Source organism: Odontesthes bonariensis, chromosome 18 (assembly GCF_027942865.1).
Source record: "Odontesthes bonariensis isolate fOdoBon6 chromosome 18, fOdoBon6.hap1, whole genome shotgun sequence".
NCBI classification, from domain to species: domain Eukaryota; kingdom Metazoa; phylum Chordata; class Actinopteri; order Atheriniformes; family Atherinopsidae; genus Odontesthes; species Odontesthes bonariensis.
The window spans coordinates 20,801,275-20,827,515 of record NC_134523.1 but is presented as its reverse complement, the minus strand read 5'-3'; the positions used below and the strand labels follow the sequence as shown (position 1 = coordinate 20,827,515).

The window sequence follows — 26,241 nt, the reverse complement described above, 5'->3', positions numbered from 1 at the left end:
AACCAGATTTAAGATAGTTTTTCAGTTATCAAAAAATAAACAAACAAGGCCAGTGGTATCCATGTAAATGCTGCAAAAAGAACATCGACATATGATTAATGTTTGACTTGGACAGACATAGTGTTTGTGTCACTTCAGGGAAGGAAATATCATGACTGAGCTCAGCAGCAGATGGGAAACTTAGGGTAGTACATTACTTCATAAATTTTTATTAATGGCAGTGAAATGTGCTTTATATGATGTGATTTAAAATTATGAGGTGTCTGGACACATAAAGGTTTACTTAACAGCACCAAATTTGTCTTCCCTTGAATACAGCTTGAGGGAGAAACATTTGGCTTGGAGTGTTTTGTGTTTGTTTGTGTCACTCACTTTGAAACTGAAAATGTTGTTATTTTCCAGTGTAACCATCTGTCTGTTTGAGCATTAAGCAACAAAAAATTGTGTGCCAATGTGACTTTTGGGGCCTGAAACTAGTTGGTTCACTACTCACCAGGAACTGCCTGCGTGTTCGCTGGTTTGCTCTGGCTCCGACCCTTCTCAGCAATCAGTAAGATGTCATACAAACGCCCCGCCTCCAACTGCCGAATGTGAGCAGAGTTTTGGCCAGCTGCTACTCTCATTTCTTGACTCCTCCCTTCTCCGTCGTTGGGGCTGATGGTCAAACGGTACCTGTCAATCTCCCCTTGTGACTGCTCCCATTGGACCACCGCTGACGTGGAGGTTGTCTTGACAACTTGGAGGTTGGTGGGACCAGAGATGACTGAAGATGAAGAGGGCACAGAGGATGAAAAAGGCAAAAGACACAATTTATGATTCTGACCTTCTTGATTCTACCAGGTAACATGTAGCTTTTGGAGTGAATCTATGGACCAAAGTAGATCCACCAATATCCATTCGCACTTTTTCAATTAACCCTGCAGCCATGGTTCAGTTAAAGTCACAGTTTCACTCCTGCGGCTTCAACCTTCCTCTTCACTGCCAGGCAGCTTCCCCGCAGCTGCCACAGATTACATCTTTCACAAGAAGGGCAGCAAGGGGGATGTTTAAACTCTGGCTGCCAGTTTTGCAATTTGAGACGCTCACATGTGCCAATGTGTTGGTCAGATACTCCTTTTTCTAACCACCACACTTCACACTCTAATTTTATACAGTTGGAAAATATTTCAATCGTTTTGAATTTCCCCCATTGGGGGATGAATAAAGTATTTTTCTATTCTATTCTATTTCTATTTCAGTTTCTAACATGACACTGACCCTAAAACCTCTGTTTAGCAAATTACAAAACATGCAATGAAACGGAAACACTTACATCCACTACACCTCTACAGTATGGTAGCAGCAAAAGTCTGAAATTACACTTTATCAGTGACATTTCACTTTCAAAGTGGATCAGATAAAAACATGAACTGTATATAAAGTATAAAAAAGGAAACTTAGATTCAGTATCAGTGTAATTCTTATGTTTTTGTTCAGTTCCTACTGTTTTTGGTATTAAAATATTTTCAGTTATTGAAGAATTGGCTCAAATTACCCAAGAGGAAAAAGCCAGTATTACAAGAGATTGTAATCTTCAATAAACAGACAAACAAAGGCAAAATCTCACGGGTCATAAATTCAGCGGAGCTCTCAGCTCCCCTCCCGCCGTTGATCTCTCCGATGATGCTGACGCTGTACTCCTGACCAGCTGCCAGGCCCGTCTGGGTGAAGGTGGTCAGGCTGCCCTCCACCTGCACAGATATCTGCTGGTCGCTATCTTTCTGTATGGTTGAAACAGAGGACAAAACATAGTCAGTTAAATGCTACAGAGATTCTTGCATAAGCAACTATGGTTGAGGTGTAAGTGCATCTGTGAAACCTGTTTCTAAATACCCATCATTGTTAACACAGACTTATGGTGGTACAACACAGCTCAGGCCACAGATATAGTTCATTTGGACTATGCATCTGGAGGCCCACTGTGTCTTTCTCTCCCTTTGTTCCTTAAGATATTAACTCTATGCATCTGCAAGTTGCAATCATTTTTTTTAATCTCAGACAATAAAAATAGCGTAGTTTCTAATTTTTTAGCAATGTCCAATTGTAAATTAGTCATGTAAAGTGAAAATACTTGTGATTTATACCGATGAAAATGTTTAGTTATGAGAATAATATCATGTTTGTAATAATATCATACTAACAGGTTATCAATTAATTAATTGTGGAATTTTAATGTAGAAGCAAAAAAATCCCACAGTGGGCCTAAAGACAAAACATGAATCATTCCTGATTACTTTGTTAAGTTCTGCTGTGAAAATCTATAAAAACTCTTTTACAATAGCTGCTGAATACCTGAACAACTGCTCTTTTAGTGTGTGATTTGTTATTCAATCTTTCCTCTAGGTTTTCTCAGGGAGAGAGTAGCAACCCTTCTGATTGATGTTAAAATACGAATAGTTTTCTCCCACTCCGACATTGACTGATTATTAATCCCACTAATGTTTCTGTTTGTTGATTTGAGTTCAACCAGCTTTGCAAACAAATACATTCCCATTAACAACAACAAAAATAATCCCAATATGATCATCATGAGGAGCCTGATCAGAATGGAAACACGGCATTGTCTGCAGGGCATCCACATGTGGGTGGGCAGAAACACACTAGTGCCATTGTTCCACTTTTTTTTTTCCTTTTTTTGGGGGTTCAGAAATCTTAACAGGATGGAACAAAATAATTAACATCACTGAAAGTCTTAAAACTGCACTATGACACAGGTTTTGGAGCCGTTTATGTCTGATTTTACATTCCTGCCTCAGTGTTTTGTTTTACAGTGAAACCACTAACATATGAGTAGTATAACTCTTTAAATTTTCATGGAGGCCACAGTTCTTGTCCACAAGAGAACCAAAGTTCTTGGAGTCTCTTGGCTGAAATTTGTATAATTTATTACTTGATATAATTGGCCACTATTTTGGCTTCAGGTGCACTATAAATACACTTTATTATTAGAATTTCATGAGGTGTTTACCCACTATTAAGGAAGTTAAGTCATGACTGAGAAAGACTAAAGATGGAGAATGATATTCTACAACTGCATGAGTTAAATTTATCAATTGTTGGTGAGAAAGTTTATCAATTTAAAAAAAATCTGTTAAATGAGCCAATCAAATCTGAGTCTTGGTCGGTTTACTATATTGTGGCATCCCATAGGTTGAGGCTGTAACCTCCTGATTACTACTTCTTGGGTGACCTCAGCTCCACCCTTTTGGCCTGAGGTGGAAAATGAATAATAGCTAATTTCAGGCTTTCAACTACCCCTTCAAAAACCAATGGGTGACATCAATGAAACATCTGCTGATGAGAAAAGAGATGGGATCTGTTCACAACTGTTGCTGATTTCCATAATTCAAGTCCAAATCTATTCATGCGGCTGGCTGATTTAAAAAAACCACCAAATTCATATTATTAGTTGTATGCATTTGCAATTGTTAAACTTTCCATGAATCAAAAGCTGTAGCTTGTTAAAGTGCAGGGCTTTCTAATAAATGGATACCATTTTTTCAAATTAAGCAGAGCACAGCTGGTTGCCATGTTGGTCACTATGGTGGTTGCCTGGATCAGTGTCCTCATGTCAAAACGCCTCCATTCATTACCATACGAATGAGGGTGACATCATTAAAACTGAGGCTTCCAGTAAATTCACAACACATTTTAAAACAAGCAGAGGCTCTGTGGTGTTCAAAGCCAGCGATTAGGGGGATGAGGAGGGCTGACTGGGCCACAGAGTGACTCTGAGTCTGCATGTTTATGATGATTTTCCTCCTACGAAGAACATCTGAAGTCTCGAAAACCAGGCTTTCTTTGTGTTTGGTTCCATTCAACCACACACACAAACACATAATCACATGTGTAAAGGTGTGTTTTTTTTTAACTGAATCAGTAAAACTACAAATATTTCAGCATAACATCATTTTAGTACAGCCCTTGATGTAGAATTACAGAAATGTATCTGTCATGAGTCTCTGGATTCAGGTCTGTTTCCCTCTTGTGTCATTTTCACCTTTTCTTCATGTATGTGTTTGTATTGTATCCCTCTGTTGAGTGCTGAGTGTGAGTGTCAATGTAGTGTGGCTGTGGATGTGGCTGCTGCTCTGTTCCTGCAGGTTCTTCTGACACAGCTGTTTCTCATCAAGCTCATGAGCCTGGCAGCATATCTACCCCAGTCACACCTCCACTCAGTGCCAGATCGTTGTGACTCATTCAGTGCCATCTAAGTATGACGTTTCCTGTATCTCATCTCATGTCTTGTCCTGAGCTAACCTAGTTTCCATAGTCTCTCTTGAGAATCTCTTCTTGGAAAGCCGTTGCCGTAAACCTTGGAACCTTTCACAGCCAGCGTCTGGAAAATACCTACCAACAGTGAAGTAACACCTGCACTCACCTAATCGGAGGAGCTCTTCCTGGAATTACCTACCCGAGAACTTGGACCCTGGGTTTGGATCCCTGTTCATCTGGAAAACCTAGCTGTCTGCCCACTCGTCAACCTCGTTGCAGTAAACTGCTTCCTGGATCACCATTCCCACCAATAACTCAATAACATTTATTGGTTTCATCCCAGAACTCATATTTTTGTCAATAAACCTGTTTGTTTTTTTTATCTCCAGCCAGCAGCCAGCTTCTTGGGTCTAAAACACTCCCTTGTGACAATCGTAAAATGTACCTCACACATTAGCCAATGGAATATCCTCCAACTACAACCCACGGTTGAGCAGGATGTTCACATGGTGAGTGTTTCTCATTGTCAAGGATGCTGTCTTGGAAGGATGGGTCGTCATGTCATGTCCTCCTTACGCAAGGAAGAAGTTCATGCTTATATTCTAAAAACTCTTATTGGAATAGTCTGACATGGACAAACTTAGGCATGAAGTCCAGCTTACCTGAAAGTGCCCTTGGGCAAGACGCTGAACCAGTAACTGTTAATGTGTGAGGCAGAGAAAAAAAAGCCTCAAACACTCTACAGACTAAGAAATGCTGTATGTGTGTGTGTGAGTGTGTGAGAATTGGTAAACGTTTTGAGTGGTTTTGAGGCTATATAAGTACAGTCCATTTACCACTATTAATCATACACACAAAACAGCACTGACCTGACTGTCTGTGTTTTTGATGGAACAGTGCGAAGGACTACATGGTAACAACAGACACGGTGAAAGCAAAGTTAGTTAATAACATGCTGCGCCAACATTGATCTCCTGTCTGTCTCAGACACACGCAAAGGATTGTGGGTGTATTGTGAATACATCCATGACATTTCAAAGAATGAAGGATTAAGTCCATTGAAGTACTCTTGAGATTGGAACAGTTCCTTGGCAAGATTTGATGACGCTGCATTCTAAAAACGGCGGCCGTTAACGATCCTTTCTTGACTTTAACAACAACGCAGTCTCATTACAGATTATAAAACATGTATGTTGGTCCATGGAAAAATAGGTAGCTCTTTCATATTTCAAAGAAAGGCTTAAAAAGTTCACAATACCTATGTTTTGCCTCCATTTTTCTCTATTGTGAGATAGTTCCCATCAATCTCAGATGATGTTTACAGACGTCAGTGTTCATGACTTGATGATATTGATTATTGCTACTGATAACTCGTGGGAAAACAAACCTTGTTAGTGTGAAAGTTGGGGTCAGCTAAGTCTCTAACCTTTGAAGAGAGTGATTGTTTCTCTGTTGTGTGTGTTTCAATTATCTACGTTGCTCACACTCACTATTCGTTACAGGAGGAGTTAAATGTACATGGTTATGGTTAGAATTAATATACATGGTTAGGTTTATAGACTTAAAAAGTGTATGAAAAAACTGGTCAGCTCAAAATTTTGAAGCCTGGATTGTGAAACTATGACATATTATAAGTGTAAAGAATTGTTCATATTTTACAATTTCTGGTGAGAGTGGGCTGTTGAGAAGCACCTACTACGAATACTAAAATAAAGATGGACTTTTAAAATCTTATTATCTGTGGTGGATGTGTTCCTATTGGTTGTTAAAGGCTGTGTTCCAGCTTTCTTAAAGAATTAGGAGGCTATGTGAACCACAGAGGTAATAATAATTAGTAAAAAAAAAATATGTTGAACTCAAGTATGTTGTCCACATACTTGAATTGAAGTTGTTAACCTCACAGATGAGCCAATAAGAGACTAGCTTTCCAGTTTTGCCTCCATGTTGCAGATGTTCATTAATGCTCCACAACTCATCCTGCCAAGATTTTATATTGTGATGATGTCAACAGACAAAGTCTTTAAGGTTTTAGGGAAGATTTACAATAATGAACATCCATAAAAGAAACATTCACGGTATAGTAAAAACAGACCAGCTGCTTTGTATTTGTTTTTGTTAGAATATTCCCACTAATATTACTATATAATGAAGCTATATGGCCAAAACGGGCGGCCGTGGCACAGTGGTTAGAGTCGGTCGTCCAATAACTGAAAGGTTGGCAGGTTTGATTCCCACTCTCGCCACTCAAGAACATTGGTGGAACTGACAGCTGGAGGGGTGTCAGTCCACCTTGTCACGGCCGAGGTGCCTTTGAGCAAGCACCGTACCTCCATGCTCCCCAGGCGCTGCAAATGGCTGCCCACCGCTCCAGGTTGGCATCTGTCTCTACGAGTGTGTGACCCTGTGCATGTGCATGTGTGTGTCAACAGGTGCCAACCTGGATGGGTTAAAAGCGGGGGACAAATTTTGTGTGTATGCATGACATATAAAATCTGATCTTGATCTGATCTTAATCTGAAAACGCCTTTTTTTCCTCCTCATTGCAGTACCACAAATGGCCACTGGTACAAAGTGAATGACCTCTTTGAACTGCCGTGACCACCGATCCGTTTCGTTCTGACTGAATTTAGCTTCATATGGTTCAGCCACATAAAACTCAAAATTAAGCCTACAATTTAGTTCTAAATTTGCCGAAGAAAAGCAGAAAACCAGCATGCAATCATCACTAGGCAACAATGCTGGTTGTACTAGTGGCTGATTCACCAATGACATAAACTCACTTCATGCCACTAAAGAGGTCATGTTGGGCAAATCTTTTTGTCCATGTCCATATAAATGATACTGTTACATAAAATGTAAACAGATGTCATTTAACTGCAAACATAAGAAAACATCTGTATAACCCAACACGTCATTATGTTAATGTTGACAGATTTTTCCCGCATGCTGTTGCTGTTTCTGTAAAAATAACATCTTATTGAGGTTCACTGTTGTTCTGAACCCATTTCATGCTGGCTTAGTATTTGTATGTTTTATATTTCCCTTAAGCCAAATTTATAGAAAAAAAAACAATACTAAGAGATCTTTACAACTCTGAAGAGAAAAGATTCTGTCAGCTGACCCTAAACATGTTTCGGAAGGTTTTGTCAATGCCTTTTGCTGCCACAGAGGAAATGAAAGAATGACAAGTGAAAATGAGTTCATCGTTAATAGCCTCATGATGCCTGCAAAAGTGAAGCAGGAAAGAAGCAGAAATACAGCTGTCACTGATGATAGGCTCACAGGGACAATCTGAGAATGCTGTCAGAGAAAATTGTGCAGAGAGAAGTTGGTGGCTACACCCAGAGAGAAGATGACCCACATACAGTATGTGCGAGAGGAAATTTTAGCCAGCAGCTAAAAGCGGTTCAAATGTCAGATAACTATAACTGTTTCTCTTCTAGGGAGCAGAAAAAGTTGTGAAATTTCTCTCTATGTTAAAATTGTGAATGGCACTTCCTAAAAGTTCAAGTAATAAAGTTAAAAAAAAAAGACGGGTTCCCTCACAGCGGCTCTCATTGTCTGGAGTTTGGACTTTTAATCCTGCTATACTCAGCCACGTTCATTTTCCTACACTGTCATACTCATCTCCTCCTAATTCTGTCATCATGACTCTGGTCCAGTGGTCTTCTTGCCCATATTTCATTCAAGCCAATCAGTCTAATCCCTGTTTTTAAAACCATCTTCTCGCCTGTCATTTCCACTTCAGGTTGATATTCTCCCAGCCTGCCTCTTCCCCATCTCCACCTTTTCCTGATGGAGGAGCCTCATCTATAGTATCTGCCTCCACCTGTTTCTGCTCATCCACCACGACGTCTAGACTACGCAGGCTCCTATCCAACATCTTTCCTCGTTCATGTCTCCGATCGACTAAGACGACACATCGGAGTCTAATCGCCAAACAAAACTACTTTAATTCAACTCTTGCACATTAATAGCTTTTGTGAAATGATTTAATTTGATCTCTCCTGGGAAGCCTGTTGTTTAGTTTGGATTACTGCATTTTAAATGTCGTGAAAAGTTGGGTAAGAGGAGTTGTTTGGTGTTTTGTCGGATAAGTGGCTCTTCTTTCTTGCCGGTGCAATTTAATGAAAGCAGACAACAGTTAAATTCATATGTGACTGAATATTTCATGTACGTGACAGTTCTCTCCAACAAAACGAGTATGCCTTGACAGTTTGATGAAACTCAAATGGTGCTGTATTGATAAGGACAGCTGCGGAGTCTCTTAGGTTTCCCCAGAGCTATCATTCTTGCTTCAGATTTTGGCCAAAAGTCGACAGTTAGCATAAACACACACACACTGACCTGAGACATCTGTAGGACGTCAGTATGAGTGACACGAAGGTCACACCTTTACTGTCTTTGTTTCAACAGCAAAAATGCTGGGATGTCTACAGTAACAGAGCCTTAAGCCTGATGCGTCACTGTTGCTGTTAACATATTGTTTTGATGAGTTGAAAAAGAGAAAAAACAGGTTGCTGCTGTAACCTGGAAACCAACAGCAAGCACTCATCATTTTACTTGTAGATAAAATCCATATTTTTTATCAGCCAGTGCGGCATCTCCGGACTGAGACTGATCTCTTTCACCCTGCGGACAATCTGTTCTGATGTTGGCTGTTTTTGTTTGCCTGTTGTTTATCTGTTGGTCTTGTAAACACGCCCTTATGAATGCTGTCTGTTTCTCTTTCTCTGTCTGTCCATCTGTCTTTTTGTGTCACAGATGTGGGCTCAGCAGTGATGTCATCCCTCTGGCAGTTGCCGTGTTTTCGAAAGTGTTTAGTTGTTTCCATAACAACAAGCATCCCACATCTGCATCTTTTTCTCTGGACCCCAAAGTGTTCACTTCATTCACTGCTGTCGTGTTTGTACTCTTTCTGAACTTCATCTCCAGGTTCTGTCCTGCTTGTTTGCTCTATAACCATCTGTTGTAATTTTGGACTAAATTTAGAAGCTGTGATAGAAACACAGGGAATTCTGTGGTCATCGGTTTAAAAACATTGTGGAAGTAAAAAGAGATTTTCACTGGAGGCTAATTTAGATCCTTTGAGACCAATAACTGTCCAAAGTCTCAAATTTAAAGCAGGATTCTCACAGTTGGACTGCAGCAAAAAGTCATCCAAACCACACAGCAAAACACTAAAGTTTGATCTTTGTGAAATTACATATCTGAGCTTTCTCTGATCCGATGCCCTTACGGACAGGCTCATAATGGACTGATCCAAGACTGAGATGGGAATTTTTCATGATGATGTCATGCATAGTTTTACTTAGACACCATAATGTATGACTATCCGCCGGATAGTCGAATCTCGGATTCAGGAGGTGCAGTGTGGTTTTCGTCCTGGCCGTGGAACAGTGGACCAGCTCTATACCCTCCGCAGGATCCTGGAGGGAGCATGGGAGTTCGCCCAACCGGTCTACATGTGTTTTGTGGACTTGGAGAAGGCGTTCGACCGTGTCCCTTGGGGACTCTTGTGGGGGGTGCTCCGGGAGTATGGAGTGCCGGACTCCTTGATATGGGCTGTTCGGTCTCTGTATGACCGGTGTCAGAGTTTGGTCCGCATCGCCGGCAGTAAGTCGGACATGTTTCCTGTGAAGGTTGGACTCCGTCAGGGCTGCCCTTTGTCACCGATTCGGTTCATAATTTTTATCGACAGAATTTCTAGGCGCAGCCAGGGCGTTGAGGGGGTCCGGTTTGGCGACCTCAGAATCGGGTCTCTGCTTTTTGCGGACAATGTGGTTCTGTTGGCGTCATCGGGCCGTGACCTTCAGCTCTCACTGGAGCGGTTCGCAGCCGAGTGTGAAGCGGCTGGGATGAGAATCAGCGCCTCCAAATCTGAGACCATGGTCCTCAGCCGGAAAAGGGTGGAATGCCCTCTCCGGGTCGGGAATGAGATCCTTCCCCAAGTGGAGGAGTTCAAGTATCTCGGGGTCTTGTTCACGAGTGAGGGACGAAGGGAACAGGAGATTGACAGACGGATCGGTGCGGCGTCTGCAGTGATGTGGGCTCTGCACCGGCCCGTCGTGGTGAAGAAGGAGCTGAGCCAGAAGGCGAAGCTCTCGATTTACCGGTCAATCTATGTTGAGTCAGATGAGGTGGCTCGGGCATCTGGTGAGAATGCCTCCTGGACGCCTCCCCGGTGAGGTGTTCCGGGCCCGTCCCACTGGGAAGAGGCCCCGGGAAAGACCCAGGACACGTTGGAGAGACTATGTTTCTCGGCTGGCCTGGGAACGCCTCGGGGTCCCCCCAGAAGAGCTGGAGGAAGTGGCCGGGGACAGGGACGTCTGGGTTTCTCTGCTCAAGCTGCTGCCCCCGCGACCCGATTCCCGGACCAGCGGAAGATGATGGATGGATGGATGGACCATAATGTGTTCCTTCTTGCTCCCAGGGTGTCTTTTTTATGCTTTGGGATCGTGTTTTTAGCGCACACACTGTAGGGATAGCCCCAACAATCAGGTCTCAATCCATTTCATGATAAAATGCTGAACATGTTCACTATGTCATCAAAAAAAACCTGTGTTATTGAGATTTAGATTACAGCAAAACTTGATTATTCTTCTCATGAAACCTATTGTGTACATCCATAACATGAACACACAGCATGAACGTTTTTGGAAGTACTAAAATGAATTTACTGTAGTTCGTAGCCCAAAACAAAACACCTGCTTGTTAATCAGTACATTTTGTATTTGGTAGCACGGATCATATTCTTCTGGTCTGGTCAGTCTACTTTCTCCCGAACCTTTCTCAATGTCTTACTTTCTCCACTACGTTTGACCATTTCTGGTAAAACAAAAGGTAACCAGGCAACAACAGTCGCAGCACAGTTAAAGGGAAATACTTCTTTACAAGATAACCTTCCTGTACAAGCCTACAACACCAAGTGGGAAAATAAAAAAGAAGATTTGATCCTATTCCGGTCTCGGGCTACTCTACCGGTCCACATGTTATAAGAAGAAAACAACAAAGGACCCACAAAGGTTGGTGCTGACAAAGGCAGTGAAGAACACAATTACTATTAGTATACACGGAAGCAAAGAATACAGGGAATCCGACATTTTAAAATCTGAAAGTGAAATGAGCATAAACAGAGTTCCCTCATCATAAACAAGAGAAACCAACTTTGACTAACAGCAGAAGATGGGCCATGATTAGTGGTCTCGTGGTTTATCTAAATCTACCATTAGACATTTCAAATTACAGAGCAGTTGAGTCAGCACCTCCAAGTCTGAGGCCATGCTACTCCGTATATGTGTTTATTAGGAGATTTTTTTTTGTTTGTCTTTTTTGATTCAAGCCAAAACCACTGATCAACTGTCGAAAAAAAGAAAGCTAAACAGAAACCCTCTCAGAAGAAAATCAGTATCGATTATGAGCCTTCTCATGCACCCAAACAGACTTTTTATCATAACAAATATTCTTCTAACAAGGAGTTTTCATCAGCTGCAGTTCTGGTTTGGCTCATATTCACACTCACTTACAAAGAGACCAAGTTTGTAGAAACACAAAATCATTGGTTGAGCCGTTTTATGCAGTGCTGCATCCCTGAAATATTATTAAATAAATGTTTCTAATGTCTTCCTTGCTCCTGGCAATGTAAAGAGACACACAATTAGCAGGCTCTGAAGACTTGCGCTTCCGTTACCATGGTTACCAAATGATGATCGGAAACATTTCTCAAACAGATGAATCATCGGGTCACTTCCTGCATGCTCACCAACAACAAATAGATAATCAGTACGTGTCCTTTTGAGTTTTTGATGAAATCATACACCTACTGTTACAATGTTGTATTTCAGAGAACTGAAGGCATTTTCAAAAGTTCTTGAACAGGCTGTTTCGTCAAAACAACCCAAATAATAAGGTAAACAAACCCAAGCTGAAAACAGGAAAAAGCTACATGCCTTTATTTTCTAAAATGTTGAACTATGTGCTTTTTTTCACATGTGAATATATTTAAAAATTTGTCTTTGTCTATTTTCTGCTTCCTTTCTGTCCATGTTTAACATGGACTCCAGTCAAGATAACTTATCTCCTTGGGTTCATGAAGACGAACACAATGTGGACTAACCTTTATCCATATCTGACTCTCTCTGTCCATTCATTCATCCATCCATCCACCTTGTCTTTTGTCTCTGTCTCTCTACAGTTGTGGATTATTCCTGGTGTTTTTAGTCCCTTCCAAGCATCTCTTAGAGCCATTACAGTATCATAATGTCTCGATGATGTCACTTTAGGGAGATCGCTGGCTTGTTTTGTTGAAAAAAAACAAAACAGTATGAGGTGATCATAGTAACTGTTTTTTATGTGGGAAAACATGTTCAAGAGAAATCCAGGACACGTGCAATGAGGCAGTAAATTGTCCAGAGTGTGCACAGTAATTTAAAGCAGCATACAGCTTTCTTCTTTTCTCAGCAACAGTTTTGAATTTAAATTATTTTGAAAGTGAGGTCAAAAAGTGTTTTGGTTGTTCGGCTGCCTTCTCCGTGTCAGTCCCTCTCCTACCCACGACTAAAAGGTTCCAACACATTTCGTAATTTGCCACTTCTTTAATGTCCTCAGCTGCAGACTGACCTCACATGTTTGTGGCAAGACTGTCATATTTAACAAGTGAAGTAAAGCTTACCAAGTATCGTCCAGAGTTTAATGGTTGAAAACTCAATGATCCATTGGTGTTCAATATGGACTTTAAAGCAGATTCTTGTTTTTATGCAAAACAATATCACACACAGATGCTTGCAGTGTTTAATAATGTGACGCATTAGGAAAACTACGAAAGATCTTCCTTATTTGGCTTAGAAAAAAGGTTGTCAGATGGTTGGATAAGCTCGGAAAAGACCTCCCCTGCATCTGTCCACGGATCCATTGTCACAATAAAGGCGGAGTTGTTTTCAGGAGTTTGTACACTGAAAAAAGTGACTTTTTGGTGAAGTAAACTCTATTAGTGTCATAATTTCTACCTTGTATTTTTAAGATTCAGTAAGAACTAGAGCTTCTTAAGTAAAATTAAACATTTTATTAACGTAATACATGAATTATGGGGGAAGAGTAAGTTTTACTTCGGTTTCCTCATATAATTCAAATGTTTAACAGTTGTATGTACATAAACCTAGAAATACTACATAAACTTTACTTTGAAAGTGTATCGTTAAAATCTACTAAGTTACTTCATAACAGCAAATACTGCACATATATAAAATTTACTTAAAATTTTGAGTAAAATGATCCCGCCTATGAAAAACAAGTAGAGTTTCTTATTTGTTTAAATAAATATAACTTAAAACTTAGATGTAATTAAGTAAATGTTACTTAATATCTTAAAAACTGTTAAACTAATATGTTTTATGGTAAGTAAAATTTACTTGATACTGGCAAGTGAGTGTTACTTGATATTGCAGCATTAAATATTACTTAAATCATTTGAGTGCAAATACTTACAAAGGGTATTTGTAAGTATATTTGTAAGTTGTTTTTTTCAGTGTACTCGGTAAGTTGTCAGTTTTGAGAGATGGGATAAAGGACCACTATGTATGAACTCTGCAGTATCCACAGTAACATTGCACAGTTTCCCATATTTTAGCTCCAGCTGGCTAACTACAGCCGTAAAAGTTTACACATAGATGTGTTCAAATGTCAGTGATATAATTGTTGGGTTCGCTGTTCGTTAATCTGTTCAGTCATTTGTTTATCTTCCTGGCACACGTTATGGTCTCTCCCCAGAATCCCCAGCAAAATCAAAACTTTTTCTATTTACTCAAAGTAAATTCAGGAGGTGAAAAGCGGCCGTTGCAACATGGACGATAAGAATGAGCGGCAGCAGAAGGTCATGAGCTCAGTGTTCCTCTCATTTTCTGGCACTTTAAAATTCTGCTTTGCCAAACAGGTTTGTGAACGTAGCCTAATGTGGCTTATAGAGTGGCATTCACTATCACTAGCCCCTTTCACACAGGAATAACCCGCGTTTAATACGCGAATTTAGCGTGCCCGCTGTTGCGTTCACACTGACGACCCGAGCTGCCGCGTCAACTCGACTCGCCTTTCGACCCGCGTCGGACCCTAGTCTTTTTGCCGAGCCGAGTTTGATGTGAAAGCAATTGACGCGGGTCGGACGTGGGCGTGGCGTGAGGAGTTTAAAAGACAGAATGGACAGCTGATTCAGAACAACAGCGACAGGTGAGGACAAGTTTCACTCTGTTTTACATCAAGTTCGAGACATTTTTGAAGATGGCCAACTGGGGAGACAAGGAGGTCCGCAAGCTCCTCAGCCTCCGAGCAGAGGACGTTATTTACCGCCACATGTTGGGGACGGTGAAAGATGGACCTCTGCTGGAAGGGCTGGCGAGAAAGATGGGAGAGCGCGGTTTCCCACGCAGCAAGACGCGCAGGTAACCAACAAACTAAAGGCCATGAGGAAAAAGTTCCATGCGGTTAATGACCACAACGGCAGGAGTGGCAGAGGGCGATTGGACTGGCCATATTTTGACATATGCCACGCCATCTGGGGAGGAAGCCACGCTGTATTTAACCCTACCTCCGACGCATTGCTTGTGCCTACGTCATTGTACATGCCCAGCATTTTATGTGTTCCGTGTGACGCTCTGCCACTAGGCAACGCCCCCTGAACTCGGCTTCAGGCGACACGGGTCACCTAAAGGCTCTAGCATGGTTGCCGCGTCTGCTAGCGCGAGCGGTGTTGATGACGTCACGATTTCGTGGCCGCCATGTATAGTGGCGCAAGTCGTTGCGCCAGTAGTTGCAATTTTTTCCGTCACAGAGGTGGCGCTGCTACGTGACGGTTACCTCTACTCTACAACCACGAAAGTGGAGAAGAAAACAATGCCGCTGTCAAGAGCAGGAACACTGTAATTAATGATACTGCTGCAGTATTCGGATCCTTTTAAGTTTTTAATTCAGTGAAGGTGAAGGTTTGAAGCCCCCGGCATCAACAGAGTCTCTGCCCTCTTCTTTGCCTTCACGTATCTGTCCCGTAGCTTCTTCCACACATTCTTACAGAACTCTCCCTCTTTCACCAAAGTTCTGCCAATCTCTGTGCACGAGTTTCGGGAGTTTACGTGCTCCCTGTGCTGTTTCACTGCAGTTTCGTACAGCTGCCTGTACAAACGCACCTCCTGACTGAGCCGGTCTCACATCGGTCCATCCGGTTTTTCGTTGGTGGCGCCGCCAAGTTACAAAAATCGTCTGGTGCACGACAACGCGCTGCGCCGTCTGTTCAAGGGAAGCGCCATGCCTAAAATGTCATTGTGACGTCACGGTGCGACACCGCCGTGACAGACGCGGCAACCATGCTAGCGCCTTAACACACCAAGCGTTCACATTACTTGACGCGGTTCGAAGGTGCAATTTGGACCCGCTAAGGTAGCAGTGTGAAAGGGGCTGCTGTTTCAAGCTGACTTTCTTTCCTTTTAATCAAAAGCCATATTGACACAGAATACATGAATCCCATTTGCATCACGATTCGTAAATATCACTTAGTGCTTGGAAACCCCAGTTGTCATTGCAGAAGAGCATTCACAAACATCCACTCTTGATGATGACTTTAAGACATGAGTTTGCAGGGAAAACAAAAGACTGATCCGCAGTTTTTTTTTGTGAAGATAAACCGTTGCCCTGCACTGTGGTCCTCTACAAAAAAACATGTCAAACATGTATTGAGGAGACATTTAAAGACACAATAATGATGTGGCTTTATTTTGGCTCACTGGCTGTGGAGAACCAAAGCCTTAAAGGGATAGTTCACCTCTTTTGACATGAAGCTGTATGACATCCCATATTAGCAATATCATTTATGACCATTTTTTTACCCCCTGCTGCGTCCTGTGAGCCGAGTTCCAGCCTCGTTTTGGCGTTGGCGAAGGTAGTCCGGCTAGTTGGCTGGGGCCACAAAAATAAAGCGTTTTGCTACTCAAAACATCCATCCATCCATTTTCTATACCCGCTGAATCCGTTGGTCGGGCCGCAGGGGCGCTGGAGCGTATCCCAGCGGTCAATGGGCAAGGTACACCCTGGACAGGCTGCCAGTCCATCACAGGGCCACACATAGACAAATGACCACACACACGCTCACACTCACTCCTAAGGACAATCTTTAGAGACACCAATTAACCTAACATGCATGATTTTTGGACAGTGGGAGGAAGCCAGAGTACCCGGAGAGAACCCACGCATACACAGGGAGAACATGCAAACTCCACACAGAAAGGCCCAGTCGGGAGTTGAAATTGGAACCCTTTTGCTGCAAGGCGACGGTGCTAACCACCACACCACTCTCTACCTATCTATCTCGTATCACTGCGTGCTGTGTAGACCGTGCAGACCGAAGTGCAGACCGAGCAGTAAACACCGTAACAGGTGCGGCTGTCGGCAGGTGGCAGCACGCAGTGATATGAAGGGAGAGAAAATAGTGCCAAGCTTTTTCTGTTGAACGATTTTGTGATGCAAATGTATTACTCTTTTGAACGCATATTGTTTTGAGAAGCAAGACGCTTTATTTTTGTGGCCCCAGCCAACTAGCCGGACTACCTTAGTCAACGCCAAAACTCAGCTGGAACTCGGCTCACAGGACGCAGCAGGGGGTAAGTCAATGTTCATATATGATATTGCTAGTAATGGATGTCATACAGCTTCATGTCAAAAGAGGCGAACTATTCCTTTAACTAGAAACAACTTGGAACTGGTTCTAGCACCAGCCCTGAACCAGTTCTGAGGCCCCTTTGGTTGAAAAGGGGTGTGTAAGATTGCAGGAGTTCCCATAGGAATAAATGGATAATAGCCTGGTCGCATGTGAACACACACATCCGTGGAAAGGAGTTTATGTTACAGATTTCGTTTTGCGTCATCAAATTCACAATTTCTTGTAATAATTGCTGCAGAAGGACACTAAATTGACAATTTTCCGGGTGCTCCCCCACCGCATGCAACAGCAACCCACAACTTAGAAAAGAGGAGCAAAATGAGGTTTGTCTCGTTAGTTAACTTCTCCGACACACTGAGCTGGTTCCTCTTCCAGAGACTTTGTTGCTATGTTGGTGTTTATGTTTGTCCATTGCAACCAGAGTAGCAGATGCTTTGAATTTGTGTGTGTGTTGCTAATACAGTCTCTAACAACACAAGCTCTCTGCCTGCTGTATCCTTTTAGGTCCCCGCGAGGGAAGCAAACGAAAGTCTTGAAATCTGGTTTGAGAAGAATCACTGAGGAGATGCAACACATGTTTTACAGGAGAAGATGAGGTGTTTGCGCCTTCCACTGCCATTTTGACTTGTGAGTTCATCCCACAGCAGAGATTACAAGTCTTTTCTTGGCGTGACCTGATTCATTTGTAAAGCAACAGCAGTAAAAGAAGAAAAAAGACCTGTAGTTGCTCTGATCATTAAAAACATCCAGCAAAATCTGCACTGAATCCACAGTTTTACTTATGCGAGTTTATGTATTTAACAGTTCTAGCTTTTGTCTTTTTCTCTCTGTGCATTGCAGCAAAAAAACCTTATCAGCACTCTAAAATTTCTACTTCAGAAATAAGTTTAATCATAAATCAGAAAATACAAAAAATATACAAACAAAACATGTAATTCTTGCCGTCATGGTTTTCTGTTTCGTTTGAGTTTTTAAGTGGCTCTGGGCTCTGAGTTTGTCAGATAAAAGAAGGAGGTGTTGTAAAAAGACCCTAAAAATGACAAAAGAAATATGTCAAGTTATCTGACACATCTCTGCTCACTTTAAGATTTCCAAAATAGAGTTGCATCTGATTCAAAGCTCATGAGGAGAGTGTTTCCGTTTTAGTCGAGAGAACATGAAAGTGCCATGAAATCCTGCTGTAATTGATTGTTTATGGTGCTAAAAAAATCTACTCTGAGGCTGTGACTCAATTTCACAGGTCCTTTTTTTCAAGCATCTGTCAAGAAAATGACAAACTGTTCCGTTTCTCTCTGCATGTCCTTTAGCTGAGGTGTGTTTCCCCACAAAGAGCCAAAATCCTAACATCACTCACTCAACACTTAGGACAACTTTTAAGATTTTTGCTGACAGATATTTCAATCAAGTATCTGCCTTAAAGACTTTGGGTGCAATATTTCATGCTAATATTGAACATCATTGCCAGATTATTACAAGCATGCGCTATTAGAATGTCAGAAACAAACATTGAATGTCTCAACTGAAAGTGAGTCAAAGTGATATTGGAGACAAGAAATGAAATGATTCTTGAAGTGTCTCTGAAGCTGTTTGAGGCAAACAGATTGTAGAAAAACCTCAATGAAATAGTTCTACATTTACAAAACTTGGATAGATTCAAATCTATAGTGGGACTTCAGATGTTTGCTGTGTAGACTGTTATGGGGATAATCAGTGTCTATAATGTTAAATACTACATATTTGTGGCAAGATTTTCTGAAAATGTACTGGCATGAACACAAGGATGGTTTTATGTCAGATTTATTTGGTTCAGCAATGTTTTTACAATAGAATTCTAATTAAAAGCCCCATCCTTCCTCCCAACAGGTTTAATAAATGAAAGAATATTGATTGAAGAAAATGAAATCTATTCATACACACATTGGTACTGATTCATTTTAGCAACATGTCTGTCATCTAAGTTCCTGTCTTCTTATGAAGGATGTTGTGTACTACAGTATATATATCCTGAGTTTATCTATCGGACAGCGAGGGCACTGTAAATCTTTGGTATTTTCAAGTCCCAACGGACATCTTACGTCAAGAAACTATTTCTGGAGCAGCGTCTTTGCTGAATTTATAATCATGTTTTTAGGGTTTGAGAAACTTTCATGGGTGTTTTTTTTTACTCCTTTATAAATCATTTTCCAACACGATCCACACAAAGAGCTGCCACTTTAAACAATCTCTCATCCAGACGTCCACGGCATCTGATATGGAAATTTATTAGAGAGAGCTTTCTTTCAATCGTTCCTGTTGGATTTTCTGTTTTCATATCTTTCTCCCAGCTGAATGTGCAGGTCTTTAATTTGAAAACTTATTATTCTGAGATCAGAGGTCACACTTTTGTGTTTGTAATCTTTTCAGGCAGTGAAACTTCACACAGCAGTTTTATGGCTCTGCCTGCAGACCTCATTTCACATCAGACACGTTTTAAATCTCCCTGAGGATCCTGTAAAAACAGTATTTGGGTAGTTTGTGCCGCAGACTTCTCCGTCCTCTCAACATGACCTGGCAGAGAGTTTTGACCCCCAGAGTCCCGACTGAAGGCACAGCGAGGACTCAGTGAGAATCAGCTTTTCACTGTCAACAACTACATCTGCTGTCTGAATTACTTTCAGGAAAGTGTCTGTGTGTGGATTAGATTTTTTCGCCCATCTTTCTATCTGTTGTTTTATAGATTTTAAGACAAAATACATCAGCGGCTATCATAAGCCACGATGTTCAATGTTTTCATTGTCGTTGCTGAAAATTACCAATTTAATTTAACCTTTCATTTGTTTTCCTGTTGTAATAAAATGCGAAACAAACTATCATTAAAACTTTGTTATTCAGATATAAAATGTGAACCCTCTTAAGAAGAATGCAACACCGATTTTTCTTCACAACTCAAGCTTCTGATTTTGTCCCCTTCTATCCAAACTCATCTTTCAATCAACATGTATTTGGTTAAAGGCATAGCTGCAAATGTGTTCCTCTCTGAAGAGAGAAATAAAGAGTGCACTTAAGAACTAAATCTACGTAAGATCGGCTTACCTTGCTGGTAAAGGTGATGTAGTAGGTCTCATACTGGACAGGAGGTGGAGTCCAAGCCAGAGTGACAGACGTCTCTGTGATGTCCTGAGTGCTCAGCTGAGAGACTCCTGACATGGCTGAAAGCGAAAGGGAGAGATTAGCTCTTTCAATTGTCCATATACAGTGTTTCAGTGAATGTTCCTGTTCGCTGTGGAAACACCAACAAGTCCTGCAATCAAAATGACCAAATACGACAATTTTTGGGTTACAATCAGTCAACAACATTGACAATAACACCCGCTTGCTATAACACTTCTTTCACTTCTTGTAACTTCCTGCAATAACATCACTTGTTTGGAGTTGGAAATGAAAACTAATTGGTTGGGGTTATAAATATGGACAGGACTGAAACACATTCTTTCCACTACAACACCATCACCTTAGTTGATGCAAATTTGAAGCTTCACATGCAGATGCTCTCATGACAATAATTATACAGTAGGTAATTATTGCCAACAAGAATAATGGTGAATGGTGAAACTATGAGCAAAACAGATGCACATTTTTTGGTTATATTTCTATTGTATCTTGCTTCGTAAACTTTCAGCTGAGAACTTTCAGAACAAGATCAGAGTCCATTGAGTCATAATTAATACGGAGACACAAAACAAACAGGCACAAAGGTGCAGAGATACAAAGCAACTGTAAAACAAGAAATAACAGAGAAACAAAACGAAAATGAAGAGAGACACAAAACAACTAGAAAGACACATAACAGCAAAGGAGTGAAAACACACACACCATCACAAAGAACCAGAAACAAAACATAACAGGAGACACAAAAAACTTCAAAGAGAAACAAACACAAGGCAATATAGCATGTGCAGAGATCCAAAGTGAGCCAAAATGACAATATGACAAATTAGCTATGAGGAACAGTTTGGGATGCTAAAATACAACAGAGACGAAAACAAATTTTATTCCATTTATTTGGGTATATTAAAGGGATAGAAACCTCAGAACTAAAATGCCAGTAAATTCTCTAAAGATTTGCCTTCTTGTGTAGTATAGTCTCTTACTGGAACCAGTTTGTGACATTTAGTAACCTTTAGCTAGCCATGAAAAACAAGCTAAAGCGTTTTGTACATGAATCAAACATTTTTAATTTTTTTTTTTTTTTTTAACGATAATTTTTGTCCGTGAAGAAGAATCTGTCACCAGTCTTCTCAGTCTCCAAAATCTCACACTAAAATGAAGCAATTTGCACAGGAATTGCTTCATTCCTGTGCAGAAATATCAAATTTCTGAATAATTCAGCTTTGTTTGTTGCATATTTCATACACGTGGTCAGGATCAGGTTAATACATTGTGCCTTTATTGGCATACATCTGTGAATATCAGTGTTTCAAAGACAACAAGGCGGATGGCCGCCCTTCCTGACTCTGGCTCTGCCAGAGGTTTCTTTTTTGTTAAAGGGGAGTTTTTTCTTTCCACTGTCGCCTCATGCACGCTCAGGACGGGGGATTGGATTTGATTAATTGGCTTTGTATGTACGAATTGGAATAATTTGGAATTTTAATGATTGAATTTGATTGGATTGTGATTGGATTACTATTGGATTCTAATTGGCTTGAATTGGATTGTATCTTTGAAGTGCTTTGAGGTGACATTTGTTGTAATTTAGCACTAGATAAATAAAATACAATTGAATTGAACAGTGAATGAGGTCTAATTTTCTCTTGTAACAAACTGTAGTTTTTAATATCTTGTTTTCTTTCCCGTGTGATTAAAACAGTGGAACAAATGGACCAGTGGGCATTGATTTGTCATTTTACTAAATTTTTTTCCTCCTTTTATTGAACCAGTTGTGATATCCATCTTACCAAATTCATAGTTATGTATGTATCAGAGTTTGGCATTGGCCTCAATCAAATCCTAAACCATCTGCTCCCTGGCACCACAACAATGAAACAGACTGTTCAATCCAATCTGCTAGCTGAAAATGATATAGCTCAGTTGATGAGGGATGGTTTTGTCGTTAAGAGTTGTATCCAGATTTATGATTTAGGAGCCACATGAGCCTGGCTTCAGAATTAAATGGGCGACATTCAGTCTTTGAGATGAAGTAAACTTGAAATACCAAGATATTTCTACCAAGAGATGGCAGAGACCGAACCAGAGCTAAAACAATAATGAATATCCAAGTTCATTGGATGGACACAAGCAGCACTCGAAGGTATGATCTGAATGACGATGCTGAAGAATAGCCTGTGTGTGGCCAGCATGGTCATTGTATTTTCATAAAGTTAATAATAGGTCAGACTTTCTTATCATATTTTTCCACCTCAGGATTCATTCAGCTCATTTTCCACCCATGGGGATGAATACAATCTTATTTTCTCTTGTTTTTTCTTAACCCTAACCTGGTTGATTTTATAGTGAAGTTACTGGTTAAACCCAACCAGGAAATGACAAAGTTTCCTCGTAATGTGTTGTGTTTACATGTAACCAGGGCAAAATGGTGTCCATATGGGTGATTGTGGCTTCGTAAACAGAATGTATTTTAGTGCTAATCATGACGTTTTTACTAAACCCAACCGGGTAACAGGTTGCTGTTTGGGTCTTATTTATGAATTAGATGAACAAAGGACTTCTATGAGTGTTTCATGGGAGCACTTGTTGAAATGAACAGTTGTTCTTCTTCTATGTTTAAGAACGAATGGAATACTAATCAGTGCTATGTAGTCCAACTCTGAACCAGGCAACGACATCACTGGTGTGTGTGTCTGTGTGGGGCGGCTTTGACAATAAAGTTGATTCCTGTACATATGCAGTTACTTGTCACTGTATAACTTGTTTTGTTCTGGTTAGATTTCTGTATGGATGAAGGTTTTTAGTGAATGATAATGTATGGTCAAGATTCTTTATGAGGATGCACCAATGTCTGCAAACATGTGGGCTTGGCTTTTATTCTCATTGGAGCAATCCACCCCCAGAGCTGGAGGCACCAAATTACTTCAAAAGAATCCTACTTGATGATGCATATCTCCTTAAACCCAATATTTACCCACACCCAGGCAGCACGTAGCAAAAAGAAGCCTCATTAACAAAATAAGGTTTTTGTTTGACCAAAAACTCCATCTGAAGCCCCATGAGCTGATTCAGAAAGTTTGTCTCTTTTTTTCAACACTCACACATTGTATAGATATATTTATTCAAAGTGTACAGCTGTACAAAATTTACATCCAGTGTACAATACTACTTTTTTTTTTTTTTTGGAAAAGAAAAAAAACAAAACAACAAAACTTCAGAAACAAAACCCACCCACCCCGCCCACTCTCTCGATGTAATAATACATGCAGTAATATTAAATTTAGCATCAAACACTCACACATTGGACGATAAAGCTTTCAGCCTGGTGGAGCCACACTGCTGCTGCTAACTGCACAAAATGAAGGCGTACTGCGATAATAATTCACAGGTTTGTTTTATTGCACCGAGTCTATCGTAAAATTAGTGCTGAAAACCCACCACTCACTGAGAGCATGATGTAATGTTCCTGTAAGCAATTACCACAATCCAACATGCATGTCACACAAGCGCAGCTCAGACAAAGAAACATCCTTTGGCCAAGCTGCCTACACAGTTTTTTTCTAACATCTTTTGCATCTTCAAACCTTGTTAAAAAGGAACCAGAACTGCCGTCAAACTAAGCTGCTGCTCATTAAAAGACTTATAGAATAAAGAAAAGGAAACTATTAAAAAAGGGCAAAAATAAGTGTTGCCAGCTGACTACTTTAAAGACTTCTGTGAACTCTTTTCCAGCAACAAAATCGAGGTACAAGTTAAAGGAACAGTTCACTATTTAAGACCTTGAGTCCCAGTTCCAGCTTCTTTATCAAGAATAAGAAATGAGGAGACCATTTTCACAACAATAGCTCATTTCTATCCATTTTGGCTGTTTTCGCTGGTCCATCCTGCTGCTACAGACAGGGTTCCATTGGGCACTCTGCTCAATGTCCTTAAAACAATACTAATGTTAATTTTAAAGAAAAGGTCAACTCACCGGGTGGTTAGTGGTATTAAAAAAAAAAATGTCGGCGCATTTTATGGTTTTCCATCCGTGTAATCCGTGTTCTTTGCTGTTCAGGAACTATTTTTCATGCTAAATCACGACGCACGTAAACATCCGCTCTATATTTGAGTCTGAGGCTCTAGCCCTGGCGCAGTGATCTGACAGTGAAAGTGAAAGTGAAAAGTCTTCCAAACGGAATACAATTGGATTACAAAATGCTAAATAAAGCAAGAAATAACTTTTATTTCGCAACGCAATTTTTTTTGGGACACACAGGAACATCCACGAACCACCCGGTGAGTTGACCTTTTCTTTAAAATTAACATTAGTATTGTCTTAAGGACATTGAACAGAGTGCCCAATGGAACCCTGTCTGTAGCAGCAGGATGGACCAGCGAAAACAGCCAAAATGGATAGAAATGAGCTATTGCTGTGAAAATGGTCTCCTCATTTCTTATTCTTGATAAACAAGCTGGAACTGGGACTCAAGGTCTTAAATAGTGAACTGTTCCTTTAAGGACAACATTAGAAAACACTTTATGTCCTCTGCATATATATCTTTTATGGTCCCTAGAAACAGCTTTTAAGATCATACTACTGTAAATGATTTCAATTTTAGCTGTGAGAGTTGAATACTACTAAGTTCACAGCCATGCTTGCAGCAGTGTGAGACTGTGCTTAAACATAGTTATACATTGGCCTAAATTCAGCATTGAGATATACTGTGTTGTGTTTTGCAAGTATGCTTCCATATGTGTATTTGCAAGTATTTGGTTTTAAAGATCAAATTACAGGACAAAAAGTAATGTAGCGTAGTGGATAAAAAGTCAGGGAATCACCTACGTTTTGTAATTAATCCTGAGGTGAACATGACTGAGTTAAACATACATTTTCTGGCTATCCATCTAATAGTTATCGAGATGTTTCAGTAAAGACCAAACTCTTTCTTAAAAAAGGCAGTGCAGAGTAAGAATTCAGTATGCATGTATAGATAAAAGATTGGTGTTTATTTATAGAACTAACTGAGCAGTTAAAATAAATGCACAGTTAAAAAAGTTTTAAACATCTTTTAGGTATCTTGTCAGACTTTTCCAAGAGGGGAAGGTATTGTATTGTAGAAGTTGGACTTATAATTTTCCAAATTCCCCCTCAATAGTAAAACTGTCAGGGCTGTCTAACTAAAAAAAAAGGAATATGAAAAAAAAGATTTTTTTTCCATCAAGCTTTTTTGCATCATTTCAATGCCACCATTTGTTTTCTTATTCCCTTTTATTTCTCTTTTCTTTGGTGAGGTATTTTTGCACAAATGCCAAATGTACAAAAACAGGTGGATGGAAACACATCAACAGTTTCTGCTGCCCACTCTGTATTCCTCTACAGGACTGCGGACTGTGGGACATCCCTCCGTCAACTCACAGTATACGATCGGTTACATTTGGGGAAACACTTAGCACTCTTAAACGCATAAATGTCTGTCCTGCGTCAGTCTCAGGCAGCACAGAAAAACATTACGCAGCAGTCTGAGGGACTTTTATGGTCTGGGTCCTGCTTCTCGGTTAATGAAACAGTTCCATCACTGGAATCACCACAGCATGAACCAGCTCCAAACAGAGGAGCTAATACGCTAACACACTTTAACATCAACACTGACAACCACAACAACAAGAATACACAGCTAAAGCAGGTAAGTGACCTGACTGATGCTGAAAATAATGATGGATTAGAGCAGAAGTGACAAGGAAAACTAAGCTATATACAGCTGCTGAATGACTTATGAGTAACTGTAATTAAGGGTTAATCTTTTATGATAAACTGCCTGAAATGATAACCTCCTTGTTTGCGTGCGTTTGTCCCATTATATTACTGTGCTAAAAGATAATACACTAAAGCATTTGTAATTTGACCTCTGCCGAATGTAAATTGTCTCCTTGAGGTTTTAAACCGCTAACACCCATGGGGAAAACCAAAGCCAATGAGATGCTGCAAGAGATGAATATGACAAATGTAGAAAAATGTGGGATTTCTTTAAGACTTGTTGCAAACAGATAATGAGCAAACATGGTGCATGAGTTCATAAGTAAGAAAACACAGCATACTGTTAAATGCATTAAATCTAGAGGCCTCACTAAATCATATGCAGTAGGAAATACTGGTAACAGATGTA

General features: G+C 40.4%; 1 protein-coding gene across 2 annotated transcripts in view; it reads right to left on the bottom strand.

Annotated features, from left to right (window-relative positions):
• Nucleotides 1-26,241, bottom strand: part of tnxbb (tenascin XBb) — a 62,818-nt gene that overhangs the window by 14,259 nt on the left and 22,318 nt on the right. For both annotated transcript variants that reach the window (XM_075449826.1, XM_075449827.1), the window contains exons 6-8: nt 20,024-20,139; nt 1,607-1,760; nt 494-763 (exon numbers count right to left, since the gene is read on the bottom strand). In XM_075449826.1, coding sequence (XP_075305941.1) covers nt 494-763; nt 1,607-1,760; nt 20,024-20,139 — 540 coding nt within the window. The remainder of the gene's footprint in view (nt 1-493; nt 764-1,606; nt 1,761-20,023; nt 20,140-26,241) is intronic.